This window comes from Pinus tabuliformis, chromosome 1_2, assembly GCF_031772625.1.
Source record: "Pinus tabuliformis cultivar Carrire ecotype Pingquan chromosome 1_2, CPIR1, whole genome shotgun sequence".
Taxonomy (NCBI): Eukaryota; Viridiplantae; Streptophyta; class Pinopsida; order Pinales; family Pinaceae; genus Pinus; species Pinus tabuliformis.
Genome location: NC_142298.1, coordinates 1,076,073,931 through 1,076,097,220, shown reverse-complemented (window position 1 = coordinate 1,076,097,220; position 23,290 = coordinate 1,076,073,931). Strand labels below are relative to the sequence as shown.

Below are 23,290 nucleotides of genomic sequence, written 5' to 3'. Positions count from 1 at the left end.
TGCTTATTTATTTTGTGACAACACATGGGGAGGAGACGCAAATAAATTACCTGATTATTCGAGATAAACTCTAATATTGCAGCCTCACTCTCTGGGCCTAAAACAGCAAAATAGAATACAATTACGGGAGAAATACAAAATATCAACGGAACGGAAGATTCATCGATTACAAATCAGAGAATCATGTATTGATTCAGATAAATATGATGAAAGGGTATTCATACCACATTCTTCGATTGCTTTGTCCACCAAGGTAGGAGAATACCCCATGCTCACAAAATGAGTTCTGAGTCTTTTGACTAAGCACCACGATGAATCGGACAGGCTTCCCTGTAAATCAAATGATAATGCACATATTGCAATCACCAACATGTTGCTTATGCAGACATTATTTCTGAAGTTCGTTAGGGAATCAGCTTTGGACCTAATCTTTGGAATTTGATCGATGACCGAGATTACCATGAAACATATGCTTTTGTAACAAGTTTTATTGAAACAGGGAAAATAATGACCTCACTAACATGATTATTCAGTATATGCTGTAATATTGCGTTCTCGTTCTCTGAGCCTACAACAAGAAGAGCAAGAATATGAGAATGTACACGCAATAAACTTCAACTCAGAGCAAATCCATCTTTAATGTTACAAAGTACACGAATATGTAAAAAGTGTAATCATACCACATTCTTCGAATGCTTTCTCTACTATAGCAGTAGAAAATCCCATTTCAACAAAGCGACTTTTAATTGAGGTCCACGTTGAATTGGAAGAGCTTGCCTGTGAATTAGAGAAAATAAGAAGAAGAGAAACAGATTAAAAATTAATATTTTTAGCAGCTATGGTTGAACTCAAATGTAGAAAAGAAAGAATAACAAGAACGAATTATCATTTTCCATTTAATCACTATGGTTGAATTTTTTTTATAATCTTTAAATTAAACCACACAACTTCGAAGCTGCATATACCAAGTCATTCTCTCGTCAGTAGCATAACTGCACCAAAACCTACTTCAGACCTTGGACAAATATGTTAATTAAGTTTCACTCAAAACAAGAAACATCTGCTGTAAAGTGTAGATTTTCAATCTTACAAATTCAACTAGCGGATTGCTCTTTCATAAGCAACATTGACTATTGGCTGATCTCTTAGGGCTACTATCTTATTGAATAATAGTAAGAAAATCTGGTTGCATCATTCTCTTTCGCAGGGAAGGATCCAATTAACTGAATGAACCAGTGCGCAGGAGCGAGTGCGGTGAAGCTTAGTGTTAAGGGTGGCGTAGCACTAGGGTACAAATCTCGACACAGACGAATGCAGAATTGCGTTAGCTCGGAACTTGACACAGGTGTGACTGGACTAATACTCATTCCTTACCTCTTCATGCTTCTGGTCCTGACATAGGGATGTTTTTGTCATAGCTTTTATCCTTTTGTGTGTGGTAAGTCCCGGATATGTAGAAGGTACATGTAAAGTGACCCACGATTGAGACTGTTATCTCTGATGACTGGTCTATACTTTTGAGCTTTACTGTTCCTATTACTATTTCTGGGGCGTATCCTCATTTCGGTTCATCGTTTTCTTATATGGCCATTACAGCCTCTGACAAGGACGTCTCCACTTTCATACTATTCCAAATTATTGCTCTCTTCATTCTGGCTATTTTCCTTACCTTGAAGATGCTATCCTCCATATAATTTCTTATACTCGTAAGCCCAGGTCATTATCCTTCTGATATATGGTTTTGCACTGGACGTATTAACATGACTGAAAGTCCATGCAGTGACTCTGATCCTTCGCTTGCTCGAGAATCTGTATATACCGAGCCTCCGCCTGACCAATTTTTTACGTGTTGTTTGTCTAATCGATCTTGTTTTCCCAAGTGTCCTTGTTTGATCCATTGTAATTCCGGCTTCGTATCGCTTCGAGTCTAGTTTTGCGGTTTACTCCCTTACCACGAGGTTAGTAGTATAAGTCGGTTTTGCGGATGGTGCTGGATGGGTTGCAGTCTATGTTGGGTTCGATGCTGCAGCGTATGTGCTACATGCTGTTAAATGTTTGAAGCTTATGTATGCATGACATTTTCCTAGATATTGAATGGTGTATTTGGGTTCGATCGTGGATCCTGTGGTTCATCTCCACGCCTCACAATAATGTGCCATGATTTCTCTGGTCAACATTTCCATCGGTTCAGGTTTTTCCGGCTTCTCCATATCGCAGATCGCACCATATGTATGTGCTCCAATTTTGTGTTCCTACCAAGTGGGATTGTGCCGATGCGATTTAAATGAAGTCAATGGGTGAAGTATAGGCCAGCATTAAATGAAATTTTACGTGAAGTAAAAGTTTTTTACTTACTGCCAGTAAATGTCAGTAAAACAATAAATGCAATTTACTCTCGGTTGGTAAGTTTTGGTGGAGATTTTAATTTTATTTCAGCTGGAGTATGGGCTCAAGTAATAGTTGGTAAAAGTTGGTAAAAGCATTTAATTTTTATTATTTCAAGCATGGGAAGTGAAAACCTGAAGTAACTTCTTATTGTTGATATATATATGTAATGTTTTATTTTGTTGTGTTGATGAGAGTGAAGAGGGAGACGCAACAACGCCCATGTAATAGAATTGTAATACACAGCAGTGTAAATTGTGTTGTAATGCACAGCAGTGCGAAGAAGTGAAAATATAGAACGCAGCAGTGCGTGAATGAAAAAGAAAGGCAGCAGCAGCAAAATAGAATATACAGCAGACACAACAGTCTGAGTCTTTTGTTTTTTTTTGTAAATCCCTCTGTGAGAGAGGAAGAACCATAGTTTGTAACAGCAGTTTTTATTAATGAATAGAAATTTGTGGTGTGTGTGAAAACTCTGTCAGCTGCAAGTAATTTTTAAGATTTCGCTGTGTTAAAGATCCTGTGGAGGAAACAGAGCATTGTCTCTGTGTTCTGTGATTTTGTTTTTGGGATTTTAACAAAAAAATCCCCAACAGTGGTATCAGAGCTTGTCCAGGCTCTTTGAAGGTTTCAAAGAAGCTGAAGGAAGGATTCTTACTGTAGCAACTTCTCCAGCAGTGTGAAGACTCAGGCAAAAGAATCCAAGGTATTTCTCAAGTTTTTTTTGTGTGTTGTTGTTGAAGACAGTCTGTTATTTTAAATACACAGTGAAGTATTTGAAGCATAGTTAAGAGTGCAAAAATGGCTGGCACCAGCACCAGCAATAGCATGGGTATGCAGCTCCCATTATTTGATGGTAAAAACTATGACTATTGGGCAATAACAATGAAAGCCTTGTTTGCTTCCCAAGACTTATGGGAAATAGTTGAAGATGGTTTTGAACAACCAGCAAATGAAAATGAGTTTAATGCATTAACTCAGGGAGAGAGGGATCTGTTAAAGAGCTGCAAGAAGAAGGACTCAAAAGTCCTCTTCTTCTTGTATCAGGCAGTGCATGGATGCGTGTTTCCAAGGTTAGCAGCAGCTAAGACATCCAAAGAAGCATGACAAACTCTCAAGACAGCCTATCAAGGCATGGAGAAAGTGAAGACAGCAAAACTACAGTTGCTGAGGAAAGATTTTGAGAACCTGTGCATGAAGGAGTCAGACAATATTGACTCATTCTTCACTCAAGTAATTGGCCTGGTCAGACAAATAAGATCTTATGGAGAAACCCTTGAAGAAAGGAGGATTGTGGAAAAACTATTGAGGTGCCTACCCTCAAGGTTCCATGTGATTGTCACCACCATAGAAGAGACAAAGGATCTCTCAAACTTCTCAGTTGATGAGCTTCATGCATCACTGATCACACATGAACAGAGGTTGAGTAGAAATGAAAACTCATCTCTAGAGCAAGCCTTCAAGACCCAGATGTCCTTTGGAAGAGGAAGAGGTCAAGGCAAAGGAAACAAGAGAGGAAGAGGCAGAAGCCAGAACAGAGGCGGAAGGAACAGTCCAGCAAATGCTCAAGGAAGAGGTAGCAATCCAAATCAGAACCAAGGTCAAGGCAGCAGCCAACAAGGAGGACAACATCATGCTCGAGGACAAAGGTATGAAAAACCCAATGTCCAATGTTATTATTGTAAAAAATATGGGCATTATGCCAGTGAATGTAGGAAGAAGCATCATGATGTGAGTAATAGATCTAGTGCAAATATTACTAGAGAAAATGTTAGCCAAGATAATGTATTGTTAGCTTGTAACATGGCTGAAACAAATAGTGAAGATATATGGTTTCTAGACTCCGGTTGCAGCAACCATATGACAGGAAACATAGCTTTGTTTTCTGCTTTAGATTAAAGTGTGAAGTCACAAGTCACACTTGGGACTGATAGCAAAATTTCTCTTATGGGTAAAGGAGAAGTTAAAATATTTACAAAGCAAGGTGAAAGGAAAACCATAACAGATGTCTATTATGTTCCTGGAATGAGATGTAATCTTTTGAGTATTGGACAGCTTGTCCAAAAAGGTTACAATGTTTTCTTTGAAAATGATGTATGCACCATCATGGATATTCCACCCAGCAAAAGATGTATTGTTGAAGTGAAGATGACGAGGAACAGGATGTTCCCTCTCAGAATAAGGGTAGATTTGAAAAACAAAGATGCAATGGCAGCAGTTACCCAAGAGGCTTTCCAAAACCAACCAAAAGATGAAAATCTGTTGTGGCACTTGAGAATTCGACATCTCAACTTTGGAAGTCTTAACTTGTTGAGTAGAAAAGGAATGGTAAAGGGGATTACCATTGATAGAGAAACCGGACAGCCTTTGTGAAGGTTGCATTTTGGGGAAACAACACAGAGAAAGTTTTCCTTCAGGGAAAAGCATAAGGGCAAAAGCACCCTTAGAAATTGTCCACTCAGATTTATGTGGACCAATGCAAACCCCATCTTTAGCAGGCAGCCAATATTTTCTAACATTTATTGATGATTTTACAAGAAAGACTTGGGTTTATTTCTAGAAAAACAAATCGGAAGTGTTTGAAAAATTCCAGAATTTCAAAGCACTTGTGGAAAATCAAAGTGGGTTGCGTATTAAAGTCTTGAGAACTGACAGAGGAGATGAGTATATCTCCAAGGAATTCCTACGGTTTTGCAGAGAAAATGGAATTCACAAGCAATTCACAGCAAGGTACACCCCACAGCAAAATGGAGTTGCTGAAAGGAAGAACATAACCATTATGGATATGGCGAGGAGCATGTTGAAGGCAAAGCATTTGCCAAATGATTATTGGGCTGAAGCCGTAAACTGTGCAGTATATATCTTGAATAGGTGTCCTACAAAAGTTGTGATGAACAAAGTGCCTGAAGAAGCATGGAGTGGGAGAAAGCAAGGAGTCACCCACATGAAAATTTTTGGATGTGTGGCCTATGCACACATTCCTGATCAGCTAAGGAGGAAGTTGGACAGCAAAGGGGAGAAATGTATCTTCATTGGATACAGTGAGGAATCCAAAGCTTACAGGCTGTATATCCCATCCACCAAGAAATTGTTTGTGAGCAGAGATGTTCAGTTCATTGAGGAGGAAGCTTGGGATGGAAGCATAGAGAAAACAATTAATGTTAAAAATTGTTTGTCTCATGATGAAGATGATGAGGAGATGGTAGAAATACATCCTCAAACAGCAGCACCAACACAAGGACAGCAAGGAACACCGTTGAGGAGAAATGAGAGTGCTTCTCCAAGCACACCACAAGGAGGAAATTCAAGTGCATCTTCAAGCACTTGCACACCAAGTGAAAGAGGTAAGAAGTTCATAAACTTGAGTGACATTTATAATGAAGGAATGAATTCCTTATTTTCCTTTTATTGTCATGTTGATGATCCTATTCATTTCGAAGATGCTATTAAAGATAAGAAATGGATAGAAGTTATGGATGAGGAAATGAATGCCATAGAAAGAAACAAGACATGGGATTTGGTTGAGCTACCAAAAGGTAAAGAAGTCATTGGAGTCAAATGGGTCTATAAGACCAAGTGCAATGCTGAAGGCAAAATTGAAAGACACAAAGCAAGGCTGGTTGTCAAGGGATACAAGCATTGTGGGAAAGATTATGAGGAGACTTTCGCACCGGTTGCAAGAATGGAAACCGTGAGAGCAGTGCTATCCATAGCAGCACAAAACAAATGGAAAGTCTACCAAATGGACATGAAGTCGGCATTCCTAAATGGAGTGTTAATGGAAGAGGTTTACATTGAACAACCTCTAGGCTATGAGAAGAAAGGTGAAGAGCACAAAGTGTACAAATTGAAGAAAGCTCTTTATGGGCTGAAGCAAGCGCCAAGAGCATGGTACAGTAGAATAGATTCCTATCTACTGGAAAATGAATTTGACAAATGTGAGGGAGAACCCACAGTCTACATCAAAGAAAAGGATGGTAAGATTTTAATAGTTGTCTTGTATGTTGATGATGTGATTTTTACAGGTAATGATGACTACCTCATTGAAAACTTCAAATCAGTCATGAAAGAGGAATTTGAGATGACTGACATGGGTTTGTTGAGATACTTCTTAGGAATAGAAGTAGATCAAAATGAAAATGGAATTTTTATCTCTCAAGCAAGATATGTAAATGAAGTATTGAGCAGATTTAATATGCAAGAATGCAAAGCAGCAAACACTCCCACGGTAATGGGATTAAAACTCAGCAAAGAGGACAGCAGCAAGGATTTTGATCCTAGCTTATATAAGAGCATAGTTGGCAGCCTTATGTATTTAACTGCAACTAGGCCTGACATAATGTTTGCTGTTAGTTTGATTTCCAGATTCATGGAGAGGCCAAAAGAGGCACATTGGCAGGCAGCAAAAAGAATTCTGAGGTATGTCAAAGGTACAAAAAGATTTGGCATTTTGTATACTTTTTCAGAAAGTTCAGATTTAGTTGGATATACTGATAGCGATTGGGCTGGAAGTGGAGATGATCGGAAAAGCACATCCGGTTATGTCTTTCACATGGGTTCAGGAGCCATTTCATGGGCTTCCAAGAAACAGCCAATTGTGGCGTTGTCTACAACAGAAGCAGAGTACGTGGCAGCTACAGCAGCAGCGTGTCAAGCGGTTTGGATGAGAAGAATGTTGAGGAGCTTAGGCCAAGAGCAGACAAAAGAAAGAGTTATTTTTTGTTACAATAGCTCAGCTATTGCGTTGTCCAAGAATTCTGTGTTTCACAAGCGAACGAAACACATTGATATCAGGTTTCACTACATCAGAGAATTGGTGAACAACGGAGAAATTGTTTTACAACATTGCAGCACTCAAGAACAGGTTGCAGATATTCTGACCAAGCCTTTGGGACAGAAAAGTTTTGAGTATTTGAGGAAATGTCTGGGTATGATTGATAACCCAATAGTTGAAATTAAAGGGGAGTGTTGAAATTGTAATTTCAACTGCTGCAAAAATTAAACAGCAGCATCAAACTGTTTTTCTTTATCCTTGTCATGCGATGAGATCGCAGATCGCAAATCGCAAGTATGCTTGGAGCCTCCGTGTTCACATGATTTGTCCGATTGCGATGGTGCGATGCGATCCGATCGCATATCGCAGATTGCACCATATGTATGTGCTCCAATTTTGTGTTCCGACCAAGTGGGATTCTGCGATGCGATTTAAATAAAGTCAATGGGTGAAGTATAGGCCAGCATTAAATGAAATTTTACGTGAAGTAAAAGTTTTTTACTTACCGCCAGTAAATGTCAGTAAAACAGTAAATACAATTTACTGTGGGTTGGTAAGTTTTGGTGAAGATTTTAATTTTATTCAGCGGGAGTATGGGCTCAAGTAATAGTTGGTAAAAGCATTTAATTTTTATTATTTCTTTTACGGAAGCATGGGAAGTGAAAACCTGAAGTAACTTCTTATTGTTGATATATATATGTAATGTTTTTTTTTGTTGTGTTGATGAGAGTGAAGAGGGAGGCGCAGTAGCGCCCAAGTAATAGAATTGTAATACACAGCAGTGTAAATTGTGTTGTAATGCACAGCAGTGCGAAGAAGTGAAAATATAGAACGCAGAAACACGTGAATGAAAAAGAAAGGCAGCAACAGCAAAATAGAATATACAGCAGACACAGCAGTCTGAGTCTTTTGTTTTTTTTTTGTAAATCCCTTTGTGAGAGAGGAAGAACCATAGTTTGTAACAACAGTTTTTATTAATGAATAGAAATTTGTGGTGTGTGTGAAAACTCTGTCAGCTGCAAGTAATTTTTAAGTTTCCGCTGTGTTAAAGATCCTGTGGAGGAAACAGAGCATTGTCTCTGTGTTCTGTGATTTTGTTTTTGGGATTTTAACAGAAAAATCCCCAACAGGATCCTGTCCATTTTCCCCAGGTATATTAATTCGGAGATTGCCTGATCTTTCTCGGATCTTTCCTTATTTGGATGATGTCCTTCTAACACCCACTTTGCATTGGGAGTACTTAAGATATTTAAGCGACGTGATGTGAGGCTCCTCTTTCCTTTTGGCGATTTACAAAATCCCTGTTTCTGGAAGGTAGTGATTCTTCTATGACATATTCCACTAATATTGTTCTGTCCGAGGAGTTTTTTTATTCTACGTCCAAGTGTCTCGAGCTGACATTGCATCCGGGCCTCCTTCTCATCTAAGTCCTTCGGTTATGATGTTCTATGGGATCGGGTGACCAGTTTACAGAAACACGCACTGGTAGGAAGATGGATTTTCTATGATATGGCGGAAAGTGATATGCATAACTGGGCAAAGTTGAAATGGACCCCCATTTTGGGTTATCCTTCTAAGGTTTGTCTGTTCATGAATTCCTGGTTCAGCTTTCATTTTTTACATACGGATGACACTAAACAGATTCCGAACTCTCCATAGGTACGAGGAAGGTTTTTTTTACACTTGAACAAATGGTATGTTCGTTTCAATCCATTACATGATATCCCTAGAAATGGCATGGTGTTAATTTTAGATAACAATGCTATGTTCTATGCTTTAGCACAATTTACTTCAATGTTCCTTATCATCCCAATGACAATTTCCAATTATTTCTGGTAGCAATCACATTAACTTAAACACATTGATAGTAAATGAAGATAGAACATAAAACATGTGCAGAAGACAAGCCAAGATAAGAGGACACAAAATTTGGCAGATGCCAGGGAAAAACCCCAATGTGGGAAAAACCATTTGACGAAATCTTCTTATATATCAAATTTACTTGCTTAAAACAACTCTGTCAAAATCAGAGATCAACAACAGTCAACTACATCGCTAACGAGAAACTTAACATTGGTCACAGAAGCACCAAAATGTCCTCCAAGCATCTTGATCAACAACAGTCCAATTTGGCCTTCCAAGTGAGTCAAAGTAAGCCCAAAACAGTTCGGTCAAACGCAGTCAAAGGAGAATGAAACACCGCTGTAATTTATGTAGTCAAATCTGAAGTCAACGCTAGTCAAACTGTCCCAAACTCAATTTATGTGCCAATAAATGCGGCACCAAAAGATCGAAATTTTGTCCTGAAGTCAGCGAAGGTCAAATAAGTCTTGGTCAACATTGGTTTGTTTTCCTAAAATTCGGTATGCTCTGTGCCAGAAGAATTCGGCCTCTTGCCACACATGTGAAGAAGATAAAGGTTGTCTCCAAGCTGTATGAACCAATCAAGAGAGGAGAGAGAGATGTTTGATGTGATGATGATGTCCAAATGAGAAGAGAGTTCACTCCTATTTATACAATTCGTTGAGGGTGTGGAGACACATCTATTAGGCTTTATTTGACTCGAGCCGGCCATGACAATTTGTGCGTGAGAGAGAATAAATTCAAAATTTTGTTTCTGCTTATCAGAATGAGATGATCTTTATATCAAAATTGGACCTCTCAAAAAGAGGAATCCAATGCAATAATAATCTTCGTCATATGAGTTGTCCTAAGGTGAAATTTGGCCCTAGTTTCCAATTTTAGCACTGCCTCTCAACTAGGGAGAATTCCACCTCCCAATCCATTTGTCATCATCATGCCATCTTGTCATCATGTACCATCTTTGTCAACACTTCTCTGCTATATTGAACCATGAAGTAATAATGAAGAAGAAGTGATCGAAAGTGAGCCATAAGATCATACCACTCTCCACTGATAAAAGTCAGTCCATGATCCCAAATCAAGTTGTTAAAAACCATGCATCCTAGTCATAGGGAGTATGCAAGTGCACAATGCATCCATCGGTAGTGCTATACTGCTACGATCCCTAACCATATTTTCCCAACTCATTGGCCACATGAGAGGTACTTCCCATGAGTCTCGGACTCTATGGGTAGGATGTGTGCTGGGGCATTGAAAGAAAAGGTGAACAACTCGTCCTGATCATATGCCATAGGAGAAGTTAAACCACTCATCCTATGCATATGACAATCATAGGGGAAGATGAAACACTCACCCTAAATACATGTGTCCGCAATCGTAGGGGAAGGTAAACCACTCACCCCACACACATGTCAACCATCACGGGGTATCATAGGGGAAGGTGAACCACTCACCCTACACACATGTCAACCACCATGGGGTATCATAGGGGAAGGTGAACCACTCACCCTAATGTTGCTCAGACCTCCAAGAAGTATCCCAAACCCCCAGGAGTTCCTAGAGCTTAGTGTCCAACTCATACAGGAAGTGGTACTTGATATCAATGTGCTTGGAGCGGTCGTGGAACATCAGACTCTCTGATAGGCGAATCCCACTTTGGTTGTCATAGAAGATCACAGTGGTATCGAACAAGTGCTCAAATAGCTCACTGAAGAGATTCCTCAACCAAAGAACTTCACAATAGGCCATACTAGTAGCAATGTATTTGGCCTCGATGGTGCTTAAAGAAAACAATTTATATTTCTTGATCATCCAAGATATTGAAGCAAACCCCAAAGAGAAGCAACACCCAAACATGCTCTTACGCTCCACTAGACTGCCATCCCAGTCAACATCTGAATATCCATGTAGTCTCAAGTTCCAAGCAGTGTATCTCAGTACAATTGTGCCCCGGAGACATCTCAAGAGATTCTTAGTAGCAATCCAATGAATGTGATGAGGCTAGATGATAAATTGAATCAATGTGTTCACAATGAAGCATATCAAGATGAGAGTTGACCAAGAACATAAGCCCCCCCACAAGATAATGATATTCATAAGGGTTCTCTAATCCGAGCCCAACAACACTTCCACATAGATTCTTAAATTTGAGATCCATCGGAGTAGATATAGACTTGCAATCCACCATCCCACATATCTCAAGTAGCTTCACAACGTATTTTCCTTGAGAAAGGAAAATCTCAACTAGATTTTTCCAGACCTCCAGCCCTAGAAAGTAGTGCATCAGTCCTAGGTCCTTCAATCCGAATTCAGAAGCCAACTCCCTCTTACATTGATAAATGAGAGGGTCATCACCTGTGAGAAAGCGATCATCCACATAAAGGACCAGAATGAGAGTCTTGTTCTTTTCAACCTTGAAGTATAGGTTCGGGTCAACATCACTCCTTGTAAATCCCAGCTTCATAAGATAGTTATCAATCCTCTCATACTGAGCCCTAGGGGATTGCTTCAACCCATAGAGGTCTTTACTCAACCTGAATAGATGTTTATTTCGATCTTGAACTTCGAACCCCTCGAGTTGTTCTACATAGAATTCCTCCTTAAGTGAGCCATTCAAGAAGGAAATTTTGACATCCATTTAGTGAAGGATCCACCCTTGTGAGGTAACAAGGGCTGTGATCAAATGCATGGTGGTATATCGGGTAACCGGTGAAAATATCTCATCATAGTGTACTCCTTTCTTTTGAGAGAAGCCTCGAGCAACGAATCTAGCCTTGAACTTTTCAGTACTTCCATCAGCTCCATGTTTGATCTTGTAGAGCCATTTTGAAGTGACCATTGACTTGTCCTTAAATCTAGGAACCACATCCCAAACATCATTCTTCATGATCGACTCATACTCCTCATTCATCGCATCCTTCCAAACTTGGTGTTTCACAGCTTCTTCGAATGTACGAGGCTCAAATTGTACAATGGTACGGCAGCTAAGTAACCTTGGTACCTGTTCGACTTCTTGCTTTCACGAAATGTCCTCCTCAGTGCAATATGTTTCTTAACATCTTCAAGAGTATCCTTTTCCTAAGGGAAGAATCTTCTTAGAAAGTGACATCATGACTTTTCTCCACTTCCCTTTGACCAAGCACAGATTCTATATGTCTTCGAAGTTTTACTGTAGCCCACAAACATTCCTTTCTTCCCAGATGCATCAAGTTTGTTTCTTTTCTCTTTTGGCACATGAAAATATACAGGACAACCAAAAATTCTAAAATGAGAAACACCAGGTTTCTTACTGGTGAAAACTTCTTCGAGTGTATTGAAGTTTAATGCTTGATGTGGGCATCTATTTTGAACATACACAGCTGTGTTGGCAACTTCTCCCAATAAGAACTTCATTAGACCATGGTCATAAAGCATGGCACAGGTGGCTTCTATGATATATCAATTCTTCCTTTCGGAAACACCATTTTTTTCTATAGTATATGCAGTAGTAGTCTCCCTCTTAATGCCAGCTTCTCTAGAATAGTCATTGAATTCATTTGATGCATATTCAATTTCATTATTGGTCCTCAATATTTTGATTTTCTTCCCTGTTTAATTCTCAACCAAGGCTTTGAAAGAACAAAACCATTTGAACACTCCATCCTTCTTCTTTAAGAAATAGATCCATGATTTGCGAGAGAAGTCATCCAAAATAATAGCATAGTACAAATACCCACCCAAAGATTTCAGGGACAACATACCTGATATATCATAATGAACCAATTGAAGAATATTGGTAGTTTGAGTTTCACTTGAGGGGAATGGCCCCCTTGTATGTTTTCCAACTTCACAACCTTGACAAACACCTTCATGATCTAAGTTAAATTCAATCATACCTATGCCCATCTTCCTTACATTAGGTAAGGCTTTGAAATGAAGGTGAGCAAATCTCCAGTGACAGAATTCAGATTGAAGAGAAGCATCGCAAGCCATTGCTCCCAATAGAATTCCTTCAACCTAATAGAGACCTTCAACCCTGAATCCAAGAGTGAATGTGTCTCTTGGATTCCTTTGCCAGACACAAACCTTCCCATCAATAAAGGACACCTTGAAACCTTTATCTTCCATCGCGGAAATAGAGACCAAATTCTTTTTAAGATCAGGGACATATAACACTTTATGTAAATGAAGGGTTTGACCTTAATTTAGGTGAAGAGTAACAATCCCAATTCATTTCAAAGGATAAGTGGCATTATCCCAAAGTATAATCTCCATATTCGTATTCTTTTCAATTAGTTTTGAGACAGCCTCTTTGTACCCAGTGAGTTGCCTTAAGCCACCACTATCAATCAACCAATGATCTAATGTATTTGAAGGAGAGGCGGTGGTGAGGTATAAATAAGATAAAATTATTTTTGCTTTTCACCAACATTAACCTCTTCATACCTGGAGTTTCTCGACAACATGGGGTGGCGACCATTTCCATTTCGAGCAGCTAGAGTGATGTAGGAACATCTGACCCTCCTTAATCAAAAGAGGAATCCAAAGCGGAGAACGAGAGGACGTGGACCATCGGAGCTGAATAGGGGAAAAATCTATTCAAAACAAAGTAAATGATGGAATGGATAAATTCTCTCGAAGACTTTATTAAATGTAATCTACCACATATGTACGCATATAGAGATATTTTGGGGTTGTTAGAGGATTGATCGGATCCCTTTGTCATCCCATCTAATATTTCTTATATATTATGAACCTGCGTGTTCAATAGGAGATAGATGTAGAGCAATTGTAAAAGATTTGTAAGCCGAGAGAGTATTCACAATGTAGTTAAGAGGAAGCTTATTTCTAAGGCTAAAATGCCTTAGGATGTAACTCAATTCCGTGTATAATATAATACATGTGTGTTTGTGGATTTCCACGTATTTGTCTAATTATACTTTTAGAGTGATTCTGTAAACATATGCATTGAGGACTTAAATCCCATTTGTAGAGTGTTGACTGACCATCAATCACTGTAGGATCGATGGCGATCCAAAGATATTGATTAATTGTTATGTCGTGTGTTAAATGCAATTATGGTAGAGAAATTGGATTTTAAACGTAGAGTCCATCAATAACAAGCGGAACAAAGTCCAAGAGTAAATGAAGAATGGATGCACAGGAACCATTAGATCTGGAAGATCAACAGACCAGATCAAAGTAGAGGAAAGAGCCTTTATATCGCATCAGAGAAGTTGTGTGTTATCGGATCGACTATGGAGCAGTACAATCACCGATAACGATATATCGCATCGCAAAGGGTGATGAGTTATAAACCCCCGCCTCATGTATGTTGCAATTGCGCTGATGCAATGTGATCTTGACCGTCAGATCGAGAGTCAAGATCGACGGTCGCGATCTAATCGTTGATCATTAGTTGCAGAGGTCAAGCGCAAAGGACAGTGGATATGCCGATATGCAATTATGCGAGATGCTGAAACTCCGACATGCGATATTGCAATAGATCGAGTGCCGATGAACCGATATCACCGATATGTGATGATCAGCGATCGGAGTTATCATCGTTTTGGAGATCGAAGTTCGGAGGAGTACCACAAATGACGTAGGGTTACCCCCTCTTACACCCACAGTATGCATGTAAAATGCATAAGCACATTAGTCCTAGGAATTTCAGCTCTCTAAGGAGTCAAATCTTCATTTACTAAGGTTTTAGGCCCCCTTTAATAGTTTCATGCGGAATGATTTGGACTAACAAGGTCTAATCATTAATTCACCTTTTTCTTTATATTGGAACTCAATCACCCCACTTAAACCTTCTATTGGCACTTAACTCATTATAAACCCTTTATCCTTTGATAATGGTGGACTTATATATGAAACTTCATATACTCGCGCTTAATCCTTTATAATTCATTTACAAAAGAAATATACGCAAAACATATCTTTTCTGCCTTGATACAGCCTCTACACAGATATCGATGCTACACCTTTCATCAAGGGGAAAACCAACTTTCATCATTTGGTATCAGATCAAAAGAAGATTTTGTGGAAGGAGGTGCAAATTTAAAGAGGTACAGTTGTGTTAGAGACTGGGGAGTTATGGTCTTTACTATCATACAGTGAATAGCAGCAGAAGGTGAGAAGACTTGTAGCAACCTAGAGCATGGAGTGCTCAATTGGTTGCGCAGGAGAGAACTAGAAGGATGCCAAAAGACTAATCTCAAAGGAGAAATCTTGGTGATGTATCATGTAGCAGAGAAAGACTCTTACTACAGAGGTTTGGTTGCAGCTCATAGAAGATCATAAAGGCAATTCTACAGGGATGTGGGTAGAATTTCTAAGGATAAGGAGAAGCATATGACCAGGAGGTCATAATTTTTTGTGCCTCGGGAGTCTGATGCAGGAGCATCTAAACCTCCTTAATCAAAAGAGGAATTGAAAGTGGAGAAAGAGAGGACGTGGACCATCGAAGTTGAACAGGGGACAAATCTGTTTAAAATAGAGTAAATGATGGAATGGATAAAGTCTCTCGAAGACTTTATTAAATGTAATCTGCCACATATGTATGCATATAGAGAGATTTAGTGGTTGTTAGAGGATTGATCAGATCCTTCCGTGATCTGATCCAATATTTCTTATATATTATGAAACTGCGTGTTCAATAGGAGATAGAGATAGAGCGATTGTAAAAGATTTGTAAGCCGAGAGAGTATTCACAATGTAGTCGAAAGGAAGCTTGCTTATAAGAATGAAATGCCTTAGGTTGTAACTCAATTCTTTCTATAATATAATACATGTGTGTTTGTGGATTTCCGCGTATCTGTGTAATTATACTTTTCGATTGATTCTATAAACATATGCATTGAGGACGTAAATCTCATTTGAAGAGTGTTGATCGACCATCAATCATTGTAGGATTGATGGCGATCCAAAGATATCGATTAATTGTTATGTCGTGTGTTAAACACAATTATGGTAGAGGAATTGGATTTTAAATGCAGAGTCCATCAATAGTGAACGAAACAAAGACAAGAAGGAATGGTCAGATCAATGTACAGGGACCATTAGATCTGTAAGATCAACGACTCGGATTAAGTCACATGGAGAGGAGTAAGCGCACATCGCATCAGAGAAAATCCCTTGGGCGATATCGAAACTGGTCTTTAAAGAAATGCAATTGCGATTATGTGATGAAGCGACAACCGTCAAATCAGAGCTAGGATCGATGGTTGTGATCTAATCACTAATCTCAAATTGGAGAGGTCAAGGGCTGGTGGATGGAGGAATGCGATGTGTCGATATGTGATTTAGCACTGACCATCAGATCTGAAGGAGTGATGGATGGTGGAGACCAGACTGGCACAGGGGAATGTCGATGAGTGATGAGCGATATGCCGAAGCACCGAGCGATGATCGGAGATTGGAACAGCTCCGCGAAATGCTTTGATACTTTGAACCCGACGATTTATCCAGTCGGGTTTAAAGGTTTTTAGATCCAGCTATGTGTTCAGAGCGGGGTTTTTCCTTTGTCCCTGTGTATTTCGATTAATGTGTTGTTCCAAGTTTTTAAGGCGAAAGCTCTCAAATAAACACTTCCGATAGGTTTGTGGTCATAACCCACAGGCCTCAAGATCGAATTTTTAAACGAAAGGGGAAATTGGTTTACCCCCAAAATCTCCTTTCATCATGCAGCATTCCTCTGTCCTTTGTTGTTGAACCTGTTGTTTCTTTGATTGTCATTTCCCTTGTAGTTGTTGTTATGGTTGTCGTCATATCTTGGAGTATCCTTCTTATGAGGACACTCTCTAGAAAAGCGGCCAAGCTTGTTACAATTGAAGCATATTCCTTTTCTTCCTTCTTTGAATCCTATCTTGAACCCTTGACCTTGACTTCTTGTACCAACATTGTTCTTCCTCTTAGCATGAGCGAAGAAGACAGTAGGATTGTTTCCATTGGAGGGCTTGTCTCTTTCCATCATCCTTATTTCTTCTTGAGTGCATTTAGCCAATAACTCTTCAAATCCCAAAATCCTATCATTGTTGAGGATGGTACTGTTGAACACATCCCTTTCTCTTCTAAGGCCTCCAAGTGCAATAAGAGGGATCTCTTTGTCACCAATGACTTCTACAATAGATATGAAATCATTCCTGATATCAGTAATCCTCACGAACTAGGATTGAATGGATTCTCCTCTATCCGTATTGATGTCTTTCAACTTGTTCATGAGAAAGAGAACTTTATTTGCATTTTACTTTGAACATCCCAACCGTTTCTCATACATTTCCTTAGATGTTTCCAAATCAGAAATATAGGCAACCAAAGGCTTGTGAATAGAATCAACAATAATTTTGTTAGTTTTAACCTCACCTTTCATGTACTTTGTTTGTGTAGTTGCGGATTCATTTAAAGGAGGCACCACTACTCTTCCTTTGACATAGTCCATGGCATCATTTTCTTCCAATGTCAAATCTAGAGACATCTTCCATGCATGATAGTCAGATTTGTCCTTAAGCTTGTCCTCGTATTTGAAGTAAGATGTAATCGTCAATGAGACTAGTTCCAAGTTCTTGTCCAATAATTTCCCTTAGTGATTGTTTTTCTTCACTCTTCCTTGGGCTTTGTATTCATCTGAGCTCTGATACCATCTTAAATTTAGATAACAATGGTATGTTCTATGCTATAGCAAAATTAACTTCAATGTTCCTTATCAACCCAATGACAATTTCCAGTTATTTCATGTAGTAACCACATTAAGTTAAACACATTGATAAGAAATGCATATAGAACATAAAAACATGTGCAGAAGATGAGCCAAGATAATAGGACACAAGATTTGGTGGATGCCAGGGAAAAACCCTTTGATCAAATCTTCTTATTATTATTCAATAGTTTAACAAAGAGAAAGAGTACAAATATCAAATTTACTTGCCCAAAATGACCCTGTCAAAATCAACAGTCAAGTACAGCCCTAACCAAAAGGTTAACGTTGGTCAAAGTTGCACCAAAATGTCCTCCAAGCATCTCGGTCAACAAAAATCCAATTCGGCCCTTCTAGGAGAGTCAAATCTAGCCCAAAATAGTTCAGTCAAACCCAATCAAAGGAGAGAGAAACATTGTTGTAATTTATGCAGTCAAATCTAAAGTCAACCTAAAGTGAACATTGGTCAAACTATCTCAAACTCCTTAATTTTTGGGCCAATAAATGTGGCCCCCAAAGATCAAAATTATACACTGAAAACCGAATTCAATAGAGGTCAAATGAACCCTGGTCATTCCTGTTTTTTTTTCCTGAAATTCGGCTTGTTTTGTCCCAGAAGAATTTGGTCTCATGCCACACGTGCGAAGAAGAGAGAGGTTGTCTCCAAGTTGTACGAACAAATCAAGAGAGGAGAGAGAGATGTGTGATGTGATGAGTGATGTCCAAATGAGGAGAGAGGTCACTCCTATTTATACAATTCATTGAGGGTGTGGAGACACATCTATTGGGCTTTATTTCACTTAGGCCGACCTTAACAATTTGTGCATGAAAGAGAATAAAGTCAAAATTCCACTTCTTCTTGTTAGAATGAAATGATCTTGATATCAAAATTGAACCTCTCGAAAGGAGGAATCCAATGCAATAATCATCTCCATCCTATGAGTTGTCCTAAGGTGGAATTTGGCCCTAGTAGGCAATTTTAACACATGGTCTGGGTAAAACTACCAGGCCTCCCTCTAGAATTCTCGACTCGCAAGGCTCTGGTACAGATTGGAAATTCCATGGGTCGCTTCATATATGTTGACCCATGAGCTATGGGCATTGGGGAAAAGTGTGTTTCCTAGATTATGGTTGAATTAAAGCTCTCAGGTGGTCTTCTAGCAATGTGGATCTTGAATGGGGAAATATCTGCATTCCACTACGCCTGGACTATTGGGGCATCCCATTCCTATGTTTCAACAGTCATCAAACTGGACATATTCTTGAACATTGTCCACGACATCAGAGAGAGTTTCATGTTGTTTTTCACAATTGAAAAGGACGCGACCGTAAATTCCAACACTCTTCTCCTCAACATGTGCGACCGTCTCACACAAGTACTCATACTACATATGTGGAACCTCCTCTATATTACGTTTCTTCCGCTTTGCTCATTCCCTCATTCCCCATTGTTTCCCCTTTCCCCTCTTCGGATTCTCGTGACAGTGATGAGCTTTCAAAAATTTTCGTTGTTCACCCACCTCATTCCGCATTTCTGGTTACAGGGGAGGATTCCTCACCCTCCCGGCACCCCCCACCTTTCATGGCCCCTCACATGAGGATACACATCTATCGAGCTTTATTTCACTCAGGCTGACCTTGATAATTTGTGCATGAGAGAGAATAAATTCAAAATTCCACTTATTCTTGTCAGAATGAGATGATCATTATATCAAAATTCGACCTCTCGAAAAGAGGAATCCAATGCAATAATCATCTCCATCATATGAGTTGTCCTAAGGTGGAATTTAGCCCTAGTTGGCTGTGAAAATTCTATCACTGCAACAATTGATTTAATTATCCTACTTATTTCATCATAAGTTGTTCATGAAATTACTTCAACAAACATTAAAATAAATATTGCTGCAGATATCACACTATAATACAAAGACAAATATATGCACACATTGACACAGTTATTTTGGACTAATGTCCTCAGAAAAACCCAATGTGGGAAAACCGGTGCAGCAAGGAAGGATTTTATTATTCAGTGATTTTCTAGTACAACAAGGTGCCAAACTGGCTTACCCATAGATAGACAAATTTCTAGCAGTTCTTCTGATCCAGCATAGACTGTATTGACCTTTTCGTTAGCCTACTGAGGCTCTACGCAGCCTCTCTAGCCTTCTACGTCACTCATGCAGCGTGTGCATGGATAACACAGGCCCTTCTAGCTCTCCGCAATCTTTGTTGCCTTTGTGTGGCTTCCTCTGGCTCTGTTTCTGCCTCTTCTGCCTCTGTGCTAATCTCCCATCTCTCTGTTCCGTACTTGCTGCCTCTTGACTTCTCTCCAGACCAATGGTTCAATTTCTCAGCAAACCTCGCTCCATAAATTGAACTGACTGGTCTCCCTCAGTGTGTTCTCCAAGTGCCCCTCAAGCCTCCTCTTATTATTTTTTTGTTGACATCTCAACGGCCAAGATTAAGTCCCTAATCAACGATTAAGATTAGATCTGGCTTGATCCATGTCTTTTGGACCATTCTAATGTAGATTCATATTAATACACATTAATATTTTATTTTCCCTAAGTTTAGACATAGGGACTCCATTAAAAATATTAATTATTTTAATATCTCATTATCTGTTTATAATTTTCCCAAACCCTTTCTAGGTATTAGAGATCTTATGTGCCCCAACCTCTCCACCAAATTTTGTGGCTAGAGCACATCTGATGCTACCCTAAATCAACATTGGAAATTTTAACACATGGTCTGGGTAAAACTACCAGGCCTCGCTCTGGAATTCTCGACTCACAAGGCTTTGGTACAGATTAGAAATTCCATAGGTTGCTTCGAATATGTTGACCCATGAGCTATGGGCACTAGGGAAAAGTGTGTTACCTAGTTCCTGGTTGAATTAAAGCTCTCGGGTTGTCTTCTAGCAAATGTGGATCTTGAATGGGGCAATATCTGCATTCCACAACGCCTAGACTATTGGGGCATCCCATTCAGATGTTTCCACTGTCATCAAACTAGACATATTCTTGAACATTGTCCATAGCATCAGAGACACTTTCATGCTATTGTTCACAATCGAAAAGGATGTGGCCATAAATTTCAACACTCTTCTCCTCAACATGTGCGACCATCTCACACAGGTACTCATACTACATATGTGGAACCTCCTCTATAGTATGTTTCTTCCAATTCGCTCATTCCCTCATCCCCCATTATTTCCTGTTTCCCCTCTTTGGATTCCCATGATGGTGATGAGCATTCAAAAAACCTCGTTGTTCACCCACCTCATTCCACATTTTTGGTTACAGGGGAGGATTCGTCACCCTCTTGGCAGCCCCCACCTTTCATGGCCCCTCACATGAGGATGCAAACTTTCCCCCCTCTCTGGAACACCCCCATGCATCTTCAGATTTCCCTATCCCATCACCCTCGATGCCTACTTTGGAGCCGGATTCCTCCTCCCCTCCCATCCTACCGAACAACATCTTGTTTCCTCCCCCCATCATTCTATCGGCAACAACCTTGAATTTCTCTTACTTAACCCGACGATGGACCTAAACGCATTGACCATCCATAAGGGTCGTGTTAACCCCACCTCACTAGTTAACAGTCCTCGATCTACTGTGAAAATCACTGTCTCCAAGAAAGGACACAAAGGAAGTAGACCATTTTTGGTTCGTCCTATCGTTGACTCTGCTCTCTTCTGTGATCCTTAGAGTTTGCAAGATGTTATTATCTATGCCACCCCTTTTCCAAGAATCTTGGACAACTAGGATTAATGTGATTCTTCTTAGGTTTATAACTATTTGTGAGGCATTTTAATTTTCATATTAGCACAATCTTCTCTTTGACATTATTAGAGTGTGTGTTTCTTATTTCATCAAATAGCTACCAAAAACAAAGACACAAGAATACAAGATGTTGGCATGCTGCCTGGGCCAAAACCTCTCCCTCTTGGAGAGGAAAACCCACACATAATTCTTCTTATAGAGATTCCAATGGATGAACACCAAGATCACGACACTTGATATCCTATGCCACTCCAAGACAAAGACACCAATCCTCTTCTTTGTCATTGTTGACATCATTATCATGACTTCTCCTTCATCGAGATCACTCTTGCATCATGACTACTCCATTGAGATCATTATTCTACCAAGGTCTTGATTATAATATTTCATGACTATGATGATACATGTATGTTGAGATCCTTTCTCTACATTGAGACTGTATTCATCTTTTTTACCGGGACTGCATTTAGAACCTTACCGAGTATATGATTGTGTTCTTTTCACTGAGAACATCCTTGTCATTGTCATGTTGTGCATACATCACTGTAATACTTATGCCGAGAGTGTACTCCTATATCAATCATCCTAGAACCATAGATCCTTCCTCCAACCGAGATATTGTCATAATGTCTCCATCCGAGATTCTTGTAACACTTGACTTAACCAATATTTTAGAGAGGAATGTGAGATCTTAATACTGTGATTACTCATTGTGATCACCACCGAAAATTTAGAGACATCTGAGATTTTGTCCTCTCGACTTCAGAGATTTGTCTGAGATTCTATACCCTATACTCCATCCACAATATCTGAGATCCTTCACTTGCTAAACCATCCTAAAATCACAGAGAGAATCTGAATTATTTCAGTACTTTTATGCTGACCCTAAGTGGGTATATATAATGGTTAGTCCTTCGTATTAAGCCGATGTGTATCCATGAAGAGTTGTCTATTTCTTTGAGACGACATTAGTGAATCTTATTATTTTAGTCTGACATGACTTTCTTTTACCTTACTTTGCTAGTAGTCTTCTTCTTTGGGGGATGGTGCTTATCTTGGAGGGCTACTTGACACTAGGTTGACCCATATTCATGCTCAAGAAGAGCTCTTTAGCAAGAATTTTATTCTTTGACTTTCCTAGACCTATGGAATGAGAAAGAAACTCATTCTAATAATTTACAGAAATAATATTTCTTTTTCTTGACAAGTACAAATATCAAAATTACATTTACAAATACCAAACCTAGTTACACTTTTCTTCAACACCCCTGACACCTACGCCCTTAGTGAAAATGCGCCTGCTCATCTGACTTCATGATGAATATGTTGTCTTACAACATGCGAGGGTTAGGTGACCATAATAAACTCCTAGAACTTGTCACCTAATTCATTGTACCCACTCATTCATCATCCTAATCTAGGAGACCTTTCCAGATGCTCCTCGCGCTATTACATATTTTCTCTCCATTTGTCCCAAATCGCACTTTGCTAGGGTGGATTCATCTGGGATGTCTGGGGGCATTATTGTTATGTGGGATCCTCTGTGAGCCAATTTTCATGCTTTCAATTGTTTTGTGTGTATCTTTTTCACTAGTCATGTTCGGGGGTTCTCGATCGAGTTCAATTTCTTAACATGTATGCTCCATATAGTTGGTGCTCTAATTTTTGGGATCGTATGGATACAAGTGACATTCTAAAGATGGGTGGTATGATTGTAGCGAGCGATTTCAACACTACTCTGAATGCACATGAAGTTTGGGGGCCTCATTCTCAACCGAATTCCATGGTTGATCATTTGTT

The 23,290-nt window shown here is 39.4% G+C and overlaps 1 protein-coding gene across 1 annotated transcript in view; it reads right to left on the bottom strand.

Moving 5' to 3' along the window:
• The window catches only part of LOC149209861 (DNA (cytosine-5)-methyltransferase DRM2-like), a 212,329-nt gene that overhangs the window by 80,665 nt on the left and 108,374 nt on the right, over window positions 1-23,290 (bottom strand). The window contains exons 5-8 of the mRNA XM_089398780.1: window positions 681-777; window positions 522-568; window positions 225-330; window positions 51-97 (exon numbers count right to left, since the gene is read on the bottom strand). Of these exons, the coding sequence (XP_089254906.1) occupies window positions 51-97; window positions 225-330; window positions 522-568; window positions 681-777 (297 nt within the window). The remainder of the gene's footprint in view (window positions 1-50; window positions 98-224; window positions 331-521; window positions 569-680; window positions 778-23,290) is intronic.